Genomic DNA, 15,902 nt, shown 5'->3' with positions numbered 1-15,902 from the left:
TCAGCGCGGCCTCTGATGTATTATTTATACGGGGGTAAAGAGGGCAGGAAGCCTCTCCCGGACACTGGGCTTACCCTATGGTGGTGGAACAAAGCAACTACAAGCATCGGATAGGGGAAAAAATCCACTTGACAGATGCCGATTTGGAACTGCACGTGGCTGACGGAACTAAATAAGTTAAAGGGCTTCCAGAGATGGGACGACAGAGGGATATCAACATTGGGAGACATAGTGGCTAAGGGGGCGCTGAAACCATTCACGGCACTGAGGGTGGAGTTTGGTCTGCATCATACCCAGTTTCTTAAATATGCACATCTGCGGCACGCTTGGAGAGCAGAACAGGTCCAACTGGATACGCTACCGGAATACGCACCTCTAGAGGGCAGACTACTACAAGAACAGATACAGGAAAAAGCAGTCTCACTCACATATAAAACATTAATGAACAATATGACTAACGAACTGGGCAAACTCAAGGGTAAATGGGAGAGTGAGGTTAGAAACATGGATGACGTTGACTGGGCCACGGTTTTAATGAACCCTATGGAGGTAGCTATTAAATCCAGGCTGCGACTAATCCAATTTAACGTACTCCACATAACCTATTATGACAGAGAAAGACTGCATAAGATGGGCAGGACTGACGACACGAGATGCCTCAGATGTTGTGCCACAGGGGGGAATTTTTATCACATCATCTGGTCGTGCGCCATGATTCAGAGCTACTGGCAAGGAGTGTTTAGTGAGCTGGGCGAGGTGCTGGAAACTCCCTTCCAACTTGAGCCTAAGTTGGCCCTCCTAGGCATGACGAACGACGTGGATTTGGCCCGCCCATCATTGATTTTCCTGGTCTTGGCATTGGTAATTGCAAAGAGAGATATAGCTAAGTATTGGGGAGCAGCTGCACAGTCGGGGCTGGAAGAATGGAGGAGAGGATTAGATCTTTACATGGCCGCTGAAAGGGTCACATACAAAGCGAAGGGCTGGCACAAGAAATTCCGCAAGGTCTGGGGCAAGTGGAGAAGGTACCATGGGCTGGATGGGGGACTATGAGCAGGGATACAAGAACCTGGGAGGGACAGGAGCACTAGAATGCAAACAACAGCAGTATAAGAAGTTGAATACAACAGACTTATCACAGCACACTACACATGAACGTAGGACGGGATGACCAAGATGGTATTAGTGATGCAATGCTGGGGGGGGTGGAGGGTGAAGGGGGAGGGAGTGCGGACTAAAGATGATATGATTGTATTGTTGGTATATGATAAAATGCAAATAAAAATGTTTTTTTTTAAATAGAGTGTGTAAAACAATATTTTTACTTGCAATATTATGCCCAACAATATTCTAGACAGCACATATTTTTGCAATGAAATTTACGACCCACAATATATGTTTTAAATGATATTAAGACAGAACAAAGGTCAATGGCTAAACCAGCTCTATTCATGGTTTTGTAACAAACAAGCCACTGATACCACCCTGCTGGGAACTAGGGAACATTTCCCTACTATGGGTGTCAGGGCCAGGATTGTCCTTTCTTCATTCTGGAGGGGTGGTCAATTATGACTGGCACTGTGCTGAAGGAGATTCCTCCTGTTTTCAGGGCGACCTGGAAACATGCTAACATGCCACTGTGACACATGTAAGTAAGATAAATCACGTTTATTGTTCGGTTAATAAAAACCAATACATTCATAACATAAAATTTCATCTCTTAGAATAAAAATGTTTAAAATCATCTAACAAATCAAGGAATATGAATCTAATAACCTGACTTAAAAGTATTTAAATGTAAAATGATACGATAAATCGGGCAACAGAAAACCCTTGTTCATAATGTATACTAGAGCACTCATGCGGATGCCTCTGTTTGTGTATACCCTAAGTGGTATTACACATCGGTATGTATTTTGCATAATCAAGATGCATCTCCGGATTTTACCTGCTGCCTGTAAGGAATAAATTAACTTGTTGTTTCGATTTAGGACAGTTCGAAGTCTAAAAAATTTGCATTAAAGAGCCATATGTTTAAATGGCCCAATCAAGCTCAAATATCACATACCAAACCTTGGGGAAACCATTTAAGCGCAAGTAGCATAAAGGACTGTGCGCATGCGTGAACCATTTAAACTCATTATTAAAATGCCATTAGTTGAGAAGGCCAGTAAGAATGATTTTGTATGTGCTGGAATAAATTTAAAAAGTGAGTGTACCAGCGCATACCCCACTAGGCTGTTAGAAGGACCAGAAAAGTTTACTTAATGAGCATGGTTTTCAGTTTCTTTCTAAGTAACCTTGGATTACTCACAGCACGTAACTCAGTCGGGAGCTGATTCCAAGCCATTGCCCCAACCGGGACAAAGGTCTGCCACTAGCCCTCTGTTTGAGGACCCTAGGGGTGCACACCATTGTCTTATTTGAGGATCGTAATTGCCTGGACGGTGTATACAAGCTACATCTAGATCTCAGATAGGACGGGCCATAACCAGATAAGGCGGAATGTACCATCACCAGGGATTTGAACGTCATCCTTTCTTTCACAGGTAACCAGTGAAGATCATGGAGATGCAGCGTAACAATCTAGCTGTTGCATTCTGGATCACCTGGAGTTTATTGAGGAGATAGCCTGCAGATACCCACACCTACAAACAATAACTCAGCTGAGAGATTAAGGGCTACATAACTATGGCATATGAGTTGTTTACAGATGCCCATGAGTGGTCATGCATGGGTCTTGAAAGCTATTGCCTTTTAGACAGCTATGTCTTAAAACACTTTGGAGGGTTCAAATGCCAGTGGAATAACAGTGCCTCTGAAATCACACTTTCTGCACATAAATTCATATCTAAGGCTGAACATTATTGGTTAAATGGCATGAATTCTGATCACATTTTGTGCTAATGATAAGAAGCCACAAGAATGCTATCCACTTAGTGCAATTACTGATGGAGCTGAGCAATAACTGAATCATAGAGGTGGTTTCATGCACCAATGAATCTTCTGCTTTCTGATAAGACCAGTGCTTAATTTGAGCTGGTGGTTGCTGGTGGGGGACACCAGCTCTCTTTTTTGGGGGGGTGTCTTGCAATGGATTAAGGAGGCCTGTGGTGAATTCAAATCACTGCAGCCATGTTTTAGGCAGACTGATATTTAGTAGCAGCGCTCACATGCTTCTGAGCAGAGCTTTGGGCACTGACACTCTTTCTTTTACAAATTCAGCACTGAATAAGACCCTTCGGTGCCCAATAAATGGCAAGTTTTTAATGCTTCTAAGCTAAAAGAGCACATGTGTGCTGCCATTATTCAAACACAAGTAGTTCTGATGTTGTGTGCAAGCAAGTTAATGATTATTTTTACTGAAATCCTCTACATTGTTAAAAAGCACCCAGGAAAATAATCCTTTTGATAAGTTGATGGGGGTGTACTAGACACTAGTAAGCATTTCTGAAGGCAGGTAGGGTTTGTCGTCGCGTATGAAGAGGGAACACTGTGGGCAACACAACATAGCAAGAGGCAGAAAAACGTGTAGGAGCCCTGAAAACTAGCACGTGATTTGCACAGTCCATGCCACTTTATTCGCAAACTAACCTCCCCTATGCTCGGTGCCAGCTGCCAATGATCATATTTTCTGTAATAACTAGGATAAGGATGATTGTGACAAATCAGGGCTTTGTGCAGGGGCCCCCCTCCTCTCCCAATTTGTGCCCCAATTTGAACTAAATGCTGTTTTTCTGACTCTGAATGTGCCCTGGGCTTTGCTAACCAGACTCAGAGTCTGTGCTCTGACAAGATGTATATGGTAATTAGGAATACTGTCAATTGGTAATGACAACCTACCTATAAGTCTCTAGTATATGGTAGGGCATGTAGGTCTGGAGGCCCAGTAGATTTAATGCACTTGAGTGTGCACTGCTGTGGTGCCTCTGCCATTTGAAAACCCAACCCTGCCTTTGTAGACTGCTTTTAAAGTGGAATTATATGCAGACTTAACTTTGGAATTAAAGGTACTTCCAAAGTAGTAAATTACCTTCATTGTTCATGTAAGTCACTCTAGGTGCCCAAGAGGTAGATTGCCTTGTAACTATAAGAGGTACATTATAAAATATGTTTTATGTGCCCTGATGAGGGTAAAACTGCCAATTTCGTTTTTCTCCATTGTAAAGCATTGGCTCCATAGGCTAACATGGGGATATTTTAATAAAGTATAACTACTGATAGGAGTGAACTCAAAATATAATTCAAGGACTAAAAGGATAGTTATGATAAATCCAACAACTTGCCATTGTTAGATTTGATATAATTATGACAGAAAAGAAGTTATAGAACTTTCTTTTCTTTAAGCAAAAATCAAGCTTCCGGATGCTCTCTCCTGATTGGCCAGCCTCTGCCAGACTGAGCCAAGCTGTCTTAATGAGGTGTGAAGTGGCCTGCTAGAGAGACAGGATTTCCTGTGGGAAGAGAACTGAAACTGCATAAGCAGAAGGCAGGATGAGGGCGCAGTAGCCAAACTTTTATTCAAAGAGCAAAGGACACTTTAGGACAGCACAGGCTCACCCCCACATCCTGCACCCCTAGCCACAAAGAAGCCCTGTAATTAGATTAGTGAAGGGGCTGGAAGGGGAGTGTTGGCTTAGCCACATCTAGCTCTTCAGATGAGATTTTCTCGATTTTGGAAGAATAGTGCTGTCTGGGGCAAGAATATGCCACACTGTGGAGGAAGTGGTCATACATCTGGGTGGCACCTTGCATCCCATTGGTCAGGGGTGCCCCCCTGCTTGATGCCCAGGAACACTGAATTAATATGGGAGAGCTGCATAGCAAGTCAGATCTACTGCATGAAACAACAAGGAGGAGAAAGACCTGATGGAACCCTGATCTGCACCCAAAGGATTGCACTCTGAAGGACTGCACCGGCTGCACAATTTGGAACTAGAGCCCTAAGGACTTTGCCTGGTTTCACAAGGATTAAGGAATTGACTCCCTGACAGCAAAAGGTTAACAGAGCTCACCTGCACCATCTCCCCCAAGAAGTCCACAGCCTGGTGTGCGTCCAGTGGACTTTTAAGAATTTGGCCGGGTGCACTGTGGGAATTGTAGTGCTAACATCCCAAGGACCTTCTCAGAGCTTCCAGACCCTTGGAATGGTGTTTTGGACACTTTGAGCCCACAAGAGGAACTTCCGGAAGAGGTTCCAGAAGTTTGGAGCAACTATTCTGATCCCCCTTTACATAGACACTCCATCCTGGGGGTATTTCAAGGACATGATGTCTACTGTACGATCGGGCTAGGAAAACGCCTGACTCTTAGATGGTAGCCACCCCCTGCCCCTGTTCAGCCCGCTGTCTTCTCCAGCTCTCTGGCATCTGCCTCTCCCGGCTATTGAGCCTCCTGCTGATGGCGCCCTGATAATCACCGAAACAATATCCCATCTGGATTTTGTTTGGACAGTGGGTTTCTCATCCCTCCAACTCCTATACTGGACATCCGGCTCAGCCTCTCCCCATCTCCCTGTTTTGTTTTCCTTCCACCCCACCCCCTGAGAGAGGGGTCTGAGCATTATGGCTGATTCCAGGTGCCAGTCAGCTATAGAGGAGATCGGCACTGGTTCATCCCCTTGACCGTCACCTACCCAGCCAGTTAATGAGCACAGTTTCTCCCCGTTTTACCTGTTTTGTCTCCTTCCTCCCCCTCCCTTTGACAGCGGAGTCCGAGCATTATGGCCAACGCCCGGTGGAGCTGCCAGACAGCTATAGAGGAGATTGGCCCTGGTTCTTCCTCTTGGCCGTCACCTACCCAGCCGGACATTGGACACAGTTTCTCCCTGTCTCCCTGTTTTGTCTCCATCGTCCCCCGTCCTCTGACAAATTCACCTTAACAGTGCTTTTTAATCCTATGTTTGATTATGCTTTGTAACAAATGTAACTTGTAACCTGTAATTCACAGATCCTCATGCAAAGCGCTCTGATACCTACGGGTCTAGCCAGCGCTATATAAAACTCAATAAATAAATAAATAAATAAACCAAACAAATAAATAAATAAATATTGTAAAAAGCTCCCCAGGTGCATTGTGAGAGTTGTAGTCCCAGACTCAAAGAGGCAAACCAGAGCATCTGAACTCTTGGCTGGTGCTGTGGAACACTTTCATGCATCAAGAAACACTTCTGGAATTAAGTTTAAAAGTATTACATCTTGGGTGGTGTGAACTCTGAACTTAGTCCCAGTCCAGTGTGACCTTTTCTAATCCTTTGAGCGTTATTTACTTCTAAGCGCTAGTTTTACTTTTAATCTTTAAAAAATTCATATTTCTGGTTGCCTACATTGGATTTTTGTCATTTTGTCATTTTGATGTCTATTTATTCATACAAATATAATTTATGTTTAAAAAATGATGTTGGATTTTTATTGTGGGTTGTATCCTACTTACTTAATCTTTTGGTGTTTTTAAATGCTTTAGAAACCTGTCTCCTAATTTAAGCCTGCCTGCTTGTTGCCAGCTACCAAGGGTCGAGCAAAGGAATGATTTATTGAGATCTTGACTGAACCTTTTGTTGTGAAAGTGGTCTTATCACTAGTCCTAAATCCCGACTTACCCCTACTAATAAACCACTTCCCAACAATGATAGAACAAGGTTTCCAAATATTTATTTTATTCCTTCATAAGGCACCATACTTCTGTGATATTCAGATGTGAAGGAGTTCACTTTATTTTTCAAAAAGTATTGCAACAAACCTCTACCTAATTATTACAACCACGGGACAATATTTACCATTTCTAACTTATAATAAGTTACTAGCACATGCTGTAGAGCGAGGTTACTCAGAATCTATGCAAATGAAAGAACGCAATCTAGTTATTCCCCAGTAACCGCATGCATCACAATTTTCAATCAACAATGCTTTCATAGCATTCAAGTAACAACTCACCATGTTGGCTTCAGAAATGGCTGTAATGCTGGCAACCTCGAGAGACACTTTTACTAGAACAGGTTTGCCTGAAAAAGATTTTGTGAAAAAAAGTGAACTTAATTTACAGTTCATTAAAATCGAAGATCCAAGCACACCTGAAACCACATAATTGATCATTTACTGTGAGAAAACTATTCAGCCACAGTCAGTGTACTCATATGTATAAAAGGACGTGGACCTTTTTAAAAAATTAAATATGCTCCTCTTTGATACATATGTTTTAAATTTAGCCATGTTTTGTAATTCCAACTCCACTATTTTTAACTGTTTTGTACTTATGTTTCTCATGCAGACTGTCCTATGCTTTGTGAGCTGCATCCAAAAGTCTAAACAGGAAATTACAGTAGAAGAGAACAGGAAGTGCAATATTTTGATATATATTACAAGCCCTGAGGTTCAAAAATAAGGGCTGCTCTTTGATTTTGTTCAGAAACACAAAACAGTTTGTTTTACTTTCCCCATTTGCTGTCCTTATAAATTTCCAAACTTCATTTTTCCTACTTTCATCGGATGCTTGTTCTTCTTTCACAGTTGATGGTAGTTAATAAAACAAGCATTTGCAATACAATCGGTCTCGCCTTTGGGACCTTATATGTATTTAGCTATGCAGCACATTAGCCTGTGAGCTGAAACATCTAATGTTCTTTACCATGGAGGGAAAATAAGCACAGAACTGTGTGACACACCAGGTATGGGAACACATGGAGAGAAATATTGCCTTTCAGCAGGAAATGGTGTAGTCCAAAGCTCTGTTTTTAATATAAAATCAGGGCCTTCGATGGTCATATCACTGAAAATACATGATTTGAAAAAGATATCATTTTCTACGGGTGCTCATGGAAGATCATTTCTATGGACTGGAATCTAGAGAATGCTAAAGTGATTCTGGTATTTGTCACGCCTGCCAGTCCTCCGTGGAGATCGCGCTGCATTCAAGCACGCATGCGCGAGGGAACGAGTCGGAAATAAAGGCCTGACCTCCCCGCACTACGTGGCTTCGCGTTCTAGTGTTTGTTGTTCCTAGCGAGCACGTCACTTCCGTCCGAGCCGCATCCGTTGTTTGCTTCCTTTACGCAAGTGGATTCCACTCTCTCTGCTCTCCGTTCCTGATTCTGTTCAGCCGGCCACCGTTTCCTCGGTCCCCGGCTTTCTACCAGTTCCCTGTTTTGCTCCCTGATTGCACCGCCCAGTGTTTACTTTGAGTCCGCGGCGGTCCCCTTGTTCCTTTACCTTTATTGCAAAGCTGTTCCTCAGTGGAGAGCTGTCAAGCTCCTGTGTTGGAGGGCCATCTTCCTGACCTTCGTGGGACTCTCGGCGGGGGTATTCACGGTTCCACTCGTTGGCCGGACACTTAGTAGTTCCGCCGGCCGGCCGGACTTGTGGAGCGCCTGCCTGGAAACCATAGAGGGATTGTGGGAGATGTAGTCCACCAGGTTCTTTTCTTTTGTTGTTTTCTTTCCTTTTCTTTTGGACTCCCTGGTATTATCGGAGAAGACTGGCAAACGTTACAGTACTTGGGCAAGAAGACCGGGTAAGGCGCTATTCAGCGCCACATTTAATCTTCCAACACTATAACAGTGTAGTATGTTTTGACTTTGAACATGTTGCCTTTTGCAGATGAGATTTAAATCATTCAAATTGTCTCTCGTCTGAACAGTCAGAGTTCTTACTATTGGTAAGAGAAACTTACATTACAATTCTGGAGTACTATCTACGTCCCTAGTAGCTAATGTCTCATACTTGTTAAATAAAGATACACTTCTTGTATCCTGTTGCTGGAATAGAAGAGCCACGCACATCACGTTCGCTAAGTACATATTAGCTATCACTGACACGTAGGTAAGAATCTGCACATTGCTTAATAATTGTTTTGTCTGAAAGTGGTTACTGTGCATATAACATACCCATTCCCTTGTAGAGCCTGTCTTCACCTTGAGGGATACCAGCCAGAGGAGTCCTGTGTTTACCCTTCCTTACCTTGTTTTGTTCCCTCCTTTCCCTCCATACCACCATTGCGTTCTAGTGCTTGATAGATGCAATAGGTGTAGGGGGGAAAGGGCTGGGCTTGTCGACGCTTCCTGGCACTCCTGTGGAGAAGACGCTTGGACCCTTACATATTTTACTGACCTCTGTTGGTCATTTTCTATCAAGAAAGTTAGAGGCCTTAAAACTCCCCTCTCTCTTGCTCCACAAACCCTACTCCATCAGACAGACCATCCCCACACTCACCAAGGGTCGAACTCAAGGATGATGCTCTTGAAGCATATGACAGCGATGAGCCTGGAGCTGACTCCGGTCAGCCAGGCCAAGAAGAGGATGGGGAAGGAGAGGAAGGCCTGCCAGCCCGCCGGCTGCAAAAGCCCAACGGTCAGGGCCCCTCTGGAAGAGGAGCTGCCCCCGGTGGCCCGGCCCGAGGAGTTGGAGATGGCAGCTCCCTTTTGCAGGCGGCTCTCCAGTGCCGCCTGTTCCACCATGCTTGAACATGGGGCTGCGGAGTTGGACCCACCGTTGCGTGCCAGCCGCTTCCCTCCGCTGCTGGCCCGCGTACGCTCACTGTGCCCCTTCCAATGGTCATAGCTGTGCGCTCTCTCTCCAGCTGCAACTAGGAGTCCTCCGGTTCTCGGTAAGCGTCACACACCGGGTAAAGGGGGCGAGACCGGGGAGAAGGAGCAAACCGCTCTGCCAATAAGGAATTACATCTCCTCGGATGGGAGACGGGGCGAGATAAGGGGTGGAGTCAAGGGCAACAGAGTGGTCTCACGCAGAGCGAGTTAAGACATAGAAAAGAAGAAAAGAGTCGAGATGTGACGTAGGAGCTCATCACGCCTGAAATACGGCGCCCATGTCTAAATAGAGTAATAATTTCAACGCTCGCAAGGCTAGGACATGAAAATTATTGTTAATTAAAATATATTTTGCATGTTTTACTATATTGGAACGGAAACTGAGGTCGGATTTAATAATTTAAATTCTATTTCTAGAAAACTATATCAATATTGAGATAACTTCTTTTTCATAGTGAATGCTTTAAATACAATTCTGGACTCACATTTTGTAAAGCACACTTTTTTCATTTTGTTTCTTTGTTTATTGTTTAGTATTTTTCACTTCTATGTTCAGTGTGCGCGCTAAAGAGATTTCGAAAATAGACACCAAGCTAGCATACATCTATATCCTGGCTCCGGCACCGCTTGCCTTTAGTCTGTCTTTACTGTTTGAAAAGGGGTGGTTACTAGGCTGCAACAGGATACACTACTCATCGGCACGCCACCCAATGAAACAAGCATTTGCAATGCAATAGGACTCGCATTTACGCAAGACCTATTGCATTAGAAACTGGAGTGTTGGGGCCGGGGGGCAGAGAAGGCGCGGACTGCAGGAAGGGGGGAGGCACTGGATGAAAATAGTATTCGAAGTAAAGGGGCCAGTAACCATAGAAGGATACAAATGACAACATGGCTGTCATGAGGAGGGACTAACCAGTCTAAACTGAATCGGAAGGCAGCATTTAGAAACTAAGCCAATGAAAAAGATGGGAGGAGAGTGGGCGGAGCTTCCAAGGAGCTTCCACGCCACACTGAATACTGTATGCCTCGCAAAGCAGGCAGGGCATGTGCGCTGCTGCTATAGGCCCGACCTAAAATGTTTTAAAGAGCTGGTACAAATCATTTTGTCATTGGGAATTCCATCAACAGACGTTATAGTATTAATTTCAGACAATCGGGAAGGCAGTAGTACTGGCTTAATGTAAGTGTTTGGTGTAGGTAGTACGTTGTACGTTGTAGAACGTTGTACTACGTTGTACGTTGTGTTGTAGGTAGTACATTGTACGTTCTACGTAGTAGGTTGTACGTTGTACGTTAGGTTTTTCTCCTACTTTGGCTCATTCTTGTTTTAAGTTTGGGAAAACTGATAGATGGAAAATGTAGTAAAATGGACACAGCAAGTAAGAACATCAACTTGCTCCTGAAGCCACACCAATCCTCTCATCGTGAAAAAAGAGACCTGTCATCAGTGAACATCACAGCCATTCCTCTACCCGGTGGTATAGCATGGGACAGAACTGATTATGACATTTATGGTCCGGTCGAGCTGTTGAAGATTCCACACCAATTTAAGGTTTCCTTGAGTGATTTTGTTTCACCCAGTAAATTTTCTGATGATTGGGACTTTGAGACTGTTAACCCCTTCCATGCTCATGACGAGCTCAGCTCATCATGCAGAACAGTGCTTGTGTGCTTATGACGAGCTGAGCTCGTCATGACAACACCCGTTTTTAAGGATGCACAGCACAGGAATATCCCAAGCAGCGATGTGGTTAATAACATGATGGCAGACTTAGAAACGTCAGCTAAATTTGCAAAACATGAATACTTAGAAGGTTCATCAGATTATGAGAAATGTATTGCTTTAATCATTTTGGTCATTTTTTGCACAAATCTGCAAACCCTAGAAATGTTTTAACTTATAATCAATGGGAACATTGTCGGATGCCACCAAAAGGTAGCTCTAAAACATTTTATGAAAAATGTCCATACTTCTAAGGTTTTAATGTCACAAATACAGAAACATTTTACTTTACAAAATGTTAATAAGACAGGCATGAAAAGTATGTTGACTAATACTAAGCAAATTTCTTCTGCGCCCTTTTATACTCGATTGTCCACATTAGGTTTCCACTTTTAGAAAGACAACATTGAGACAAAAACTGTCTGGGGCACAAAAGACTGGCAGGTGCAAGGTTTAGAAGCCTTATTCAGAGCCTGCCTCATCCCAGAACAAGTAATGTTTTTAAATGAAACTGTTCAATAGACATCTTGTCTTGGCCTGGCTAAGATAAAAGATTTAAACAAACCATCCATACCTAAGCCCACACCTGATAGTAATGGAACTACAGATGAGGAGGTAGACATAAACTATATTTTACAACAGAACAGAACTAACCCTGATTGGGAAAAATGGTTAATCTGGCCCGCAGACACGAATAACTATCAAGATAGATTCCTGAACAAGAAAAAAGGGTTTACAGGAAATAGGCCAGATCCAAAATATGTCCAGAGACAACATCCAGGAATAATAACAACTTACAGTGTAGGAAAACTATGCCTTGAGTGGCTACAGAAATCCACACTTCCAGAAATAAAACAACACTTAACTTTACTTAAAGATGACATTGATTTGAGAGACTTTTTACTAGGTCCTCGTAAACCACGTCATAAACGTTTCATATACGCCGGTATATACGCTACTTATAATGAAGCATGGAAAGTCATGCAAATGGAAACTGTAGAACAAATACGAGAAATTGATCGTATTAATTCAGAGAAAGCTCTCTCTGTAGTTGACAATGGCTTAACAACTCTGTCATCCAGAATTTTACTCTTTGGACAGCATTGTATCCTCTGCCATAGACATAATGGAACAGGACTTGCTCATGTTACAACATGAAGTATAACACATTTTTTTTTAAATAAATAAAGAGGAAGAACAAATCACAAATGCAATGTTATTTATTCACAATGCACTTATATCAACCTTTATATGGTTAAACATATCAAAAAGAGACATTATTTTAATTTTTCAATGATTTTTTGTGCCCATATAGGAAAGAGGGAGGGAGGGGAGTGCTGGGTGAGGGTTAAGAGAAAATTGTGACTTAGTATTCACTAGTATGCAAAATAGACACCATACATTCTAGTTCATGTATATATTCTTTAGAATGGTCCCCAAAGTTCAGGGTCACACAACATATGCAAAAATCAATCAGTTTTTTACATAATCAAACTCCTAAAAGGCTGTATATATCCTGCTGGTGATAGTCAAGTCAAGTTAAGTCAAGTCAAATAATTTATATAGCGCGCTACATACCCAGAGGGTCTCAAGGCGCTTTAAGAAGGGAGGGGAATTACTTGTCGAATATCCAGGTTTTAAGTTGCTTTCTGAATGCTAGGTGGTTCTGAGTGAGGCGAAGGTGAATGGGAAGTGAGTTCCAGGTTTTAGCCGCCAGGTAGGAGAAGGATCTTCCTCCCATGGTGGTTTTGTTGATGCGAGGTACAGTGGCAAGGGCTTGGTTGGAAGAGCGTAGCTGGCGGGAGGGGGTGTAGAAGGAAAGTCGTGTGTTGAGGCATTCGGGTCCAAGTTCGTAAAGTGCTTTGTGTGCGTGGGTTAGGAGGCGGAATGTTATCCTCTTATTGACGGGGAGCCAGTGGAGGTTTTTCAGGTGACCAGAAATGTGGTCTTTACGCGGGATGTCTAGTATGAGTCTGGCTGATGCGTTCTGGATGCGTTGGAGTTTTTTCTGAAGTTTTGCGGTGGTACCGGCGTATAGGGTGTTTCCGTAGTCCAGGCGGCTTGTAACCTGTGCGTGGGTGACCGTTTTTCTAGTTTCGGTGGGGATCCAGCGAAATGTTTTTTTGAGCATGCGAAGAATGTTGAAGCAAGATGATGAAACGGCGTTGACTTGTCTGGTCATCGAAAGTGAGGAGTCCAGGATGACGCCCAGGTTCCGTGCGTGGTCCGTCGGGATGGGTGCTTTTCCAAGGACCTCTGGCCACCAAGAGTCGTACCAGGCGGAGGGGGAGGTACCTAAGATAAGGACTTCTGTTTTGTCTGAATTCAATTTCAGACGGCTGTGCTTCATCCACTCGGCAACTTCTTTCATTCCTTCATGTAGGTTGGTTTTGGCGGTGTTAGGGTCTTTGGTGAGTGAGAGGATCAGTTGAGTGTCATCAGCGTAGGAGATGATGTTGAGGTTGTGTTGGCGTGCGATGGCCGTGAGGGGGCTCATGTATACGTTGAAGAGGGTGGGGCTGAGTGAAGATCCTTGTGGCACGCCGCAAATGACTTCAGTGGCCTCTGACTTGAATGGTGGGAGGCGGACTCTCTGAGTTCTTCCGGCAAGGAACGGGGTGATCCATTCCAGTGCTTTTCCTTGGATTCCGATGTTTCTGAGGCTTTGTAACAGGGTGCTATGACAGACTGTGTCGAAGGCTGCGGAGAGGTCGAGGAGGATGAGGGCGACTGTGTCTCCATTGTCCAGTAGAGTTCGAATGTCGTCTGTTGCTGCGATGAGTGCGGTCTCAGTGCTGTGTTTGGCTCGGAAGCCGGACTGTGAGGAGTCGAGGGATTTGTTGATTTCGAGGAAGGCGGCGAGCTGGTTGTTGACAGCTTTCTCGATGACTTTGGCCGGGAATGGAAGGAGCGAGATGGGCGGTAGTTTTTGAGTTCGATGGGGTCAGCTGTGGGTTTTTTCAGAAGGGCGCTGAGTTCGGCGTGTTTCCAGCTTTCCGGGAAGGTGGCGGAGTTGAGGGAGCAGTTGATGACGTCTCGGAGGTGTGGTACTATGATGGAATCTGCTTTGTTGAAGATGTGGTGAGGGTATGGGTCTGTGGGGGATCCTGAGTGGATGGAGTTCATCAGGCGGATGGTGTCCTCAGTGGAGATTGGGTTCCAGTCATTAAGGATGTTCAAGGGGGGTGAAGGTACGGCAGAAGGTTGGGTGGGTTGGTCTCCGGGTTGGTTGTCGAAGCTGTTGTGGATGTCTGCGATTTTGTCGTGGAAGAACGAAGCTAGGGAGTCGCAAAGGGTTTGAGAGGGAGTGATGTCGTTGGAGTTGGCAGTGGGGTTGGTAAACTCTTTGACGATGTTGAATAATTCCTTGCTGTTGTGGGCGTTGTTGTCTAGTCGGTCTTTGAATGCGGCTTTCTTGGCAGTCCGGATCAGTTGGTGGTGTATGCGGGTGGCGTTTTTTGAAAGCGTCCCTGGTGCTGGTGTTTGGGTCTTTTTTCCATGCCTTCTCAAGGGAGCGACAGAGTTTCTTGGATTTCTTAAGATCATCGTTGAACCAGGGTGCGTTTTTGCTGCCTAGTTTGATTTGCCGTTTTTTCAAAGGTGCTAGGTTGTCGGCGCTGTTGGTTAGCCATTGAGTGAGGTTAATGGCTGCTTGGTTGGGGTTCGAAGAGTGGGCAGGGGGGTTTTGAAGAAGCGATGAGGAGATCTGGTCGATGGTGATTTTGTTCCAGTTTCTTCGCAGAGTAGGTTGAGGATGGTTGTGGGTTGTGGTCTTATTGTAGATAAAGTGAACGCAGCTGTGGTCCGTCCAATGGAGAACTGTGGTGTGACTGAAGGAGATATGTTTGCTGGAGGTGAAGATAGGGTCGAGTGTGTGACCTGCATAGTGAGTGGGGGTATTGACAAGTTGATTGAGTCCGAGGTTGGCGAGATTGTCCAGAAGGGTGGTGGCCTTGCTGTCGTTGCTCTTTTCCAGGTGAAAATTGAGGTCTCCCAATAGAATGTAGTCCTCGGAGGGGAGGGCGTGTGGGGTGATAAAGTCAGTGATGTCTTCACTGAATTGTGCACGGGGTCCTGGTGGCCTGTAGAGGAGGGTGCCTCTGAGTGTGGTCTTGGGGTCGGTGTAGATCTGGAAGTGAAGGTGTTCGGCGCTAGTGAGGTTGACGTCTGAGCTGGTTGAGATGCGGATGGAATTCTTATGGACGATAGCGATGCCTCCTCCTGTTTGGAAGGTGCGGTCTTTTCGGATGATCTTGTAGTCTTCCGGGATGGCAATGGTGATGTCTGGGGCGGAGGAGGCGTTCATCCATGTTTCTGTTAGGAAGGCGACGTCCGGAGAGATGGTGTCTAGTAGATTCCAAAGGTCGATGGCGTGTCTGTGGACCGAGAGGGTGTTGAGCAGGATGCATTTTAGGTGATTGGTGTCAGATCTCTGTTTGGTGATAGTGGATGAGGAGTTGGTCTTGGTGCCGTCATACTTGCAGGAGTAGCATGTGAAGGGTCCATGGGTGTGTCCAGGAGCGGCTTGGGCGCAGTTGGGGAGTCGACCGGGGTTTAGAGCTAAGAGGGTGGAGGCGTTGTATGTAATGCGGGTGGGGTGAGTGGTACGGGGCCAGGGAGTCTGGTGCTGGGCGCGGG

The 15,902-nt window shown here is 44.7% G+C and overlaps 1 protein-coding gene across 4 annotated transcripts in view; it reads right to left on the bottom strand.

Annotated features, from left to right (window-relative positions):
* Nucleotides 1-15,902, bottom strand: part of GABRP (gamma-aminobutyric acid type A receptor subunit pi) — a 112,659-nt gene that overhangs the window by 63,949 nt on the left and 32,808 nt on the right. For all 4 annotated transcript variants that reach the window (XM_086931433.1, XM_086931432.1, XM_086931431.1 and 1 more), the window contains exon 4: nt 6,933-7,000. In XM_086931433.1, coding sequence (XP_086787559.1) covers nt 6,933-7,000 — 68 coding nt within the window. The remainder of the gene's footprint in view (nt 1-6,932; nt 7,001-15,902) is intronic.

This window comes from Lissotriton vulgaris, chromosome 7 (genome assembly GCF_964263255.1).
Source record: "Lissotriton vulgaris chromosome 7, aLisVul1.2, whole genome shotgun sequence".
Lineage (NCBI taxonomy): Eukaryota > Metazoa > Chordata > Amphibia > Caudata > Salamandridae > Lissotriton > Lissotriton vulgaris.
This window is presented reverse-complemented; position numbering and strand designations above follow the sequence as displayed.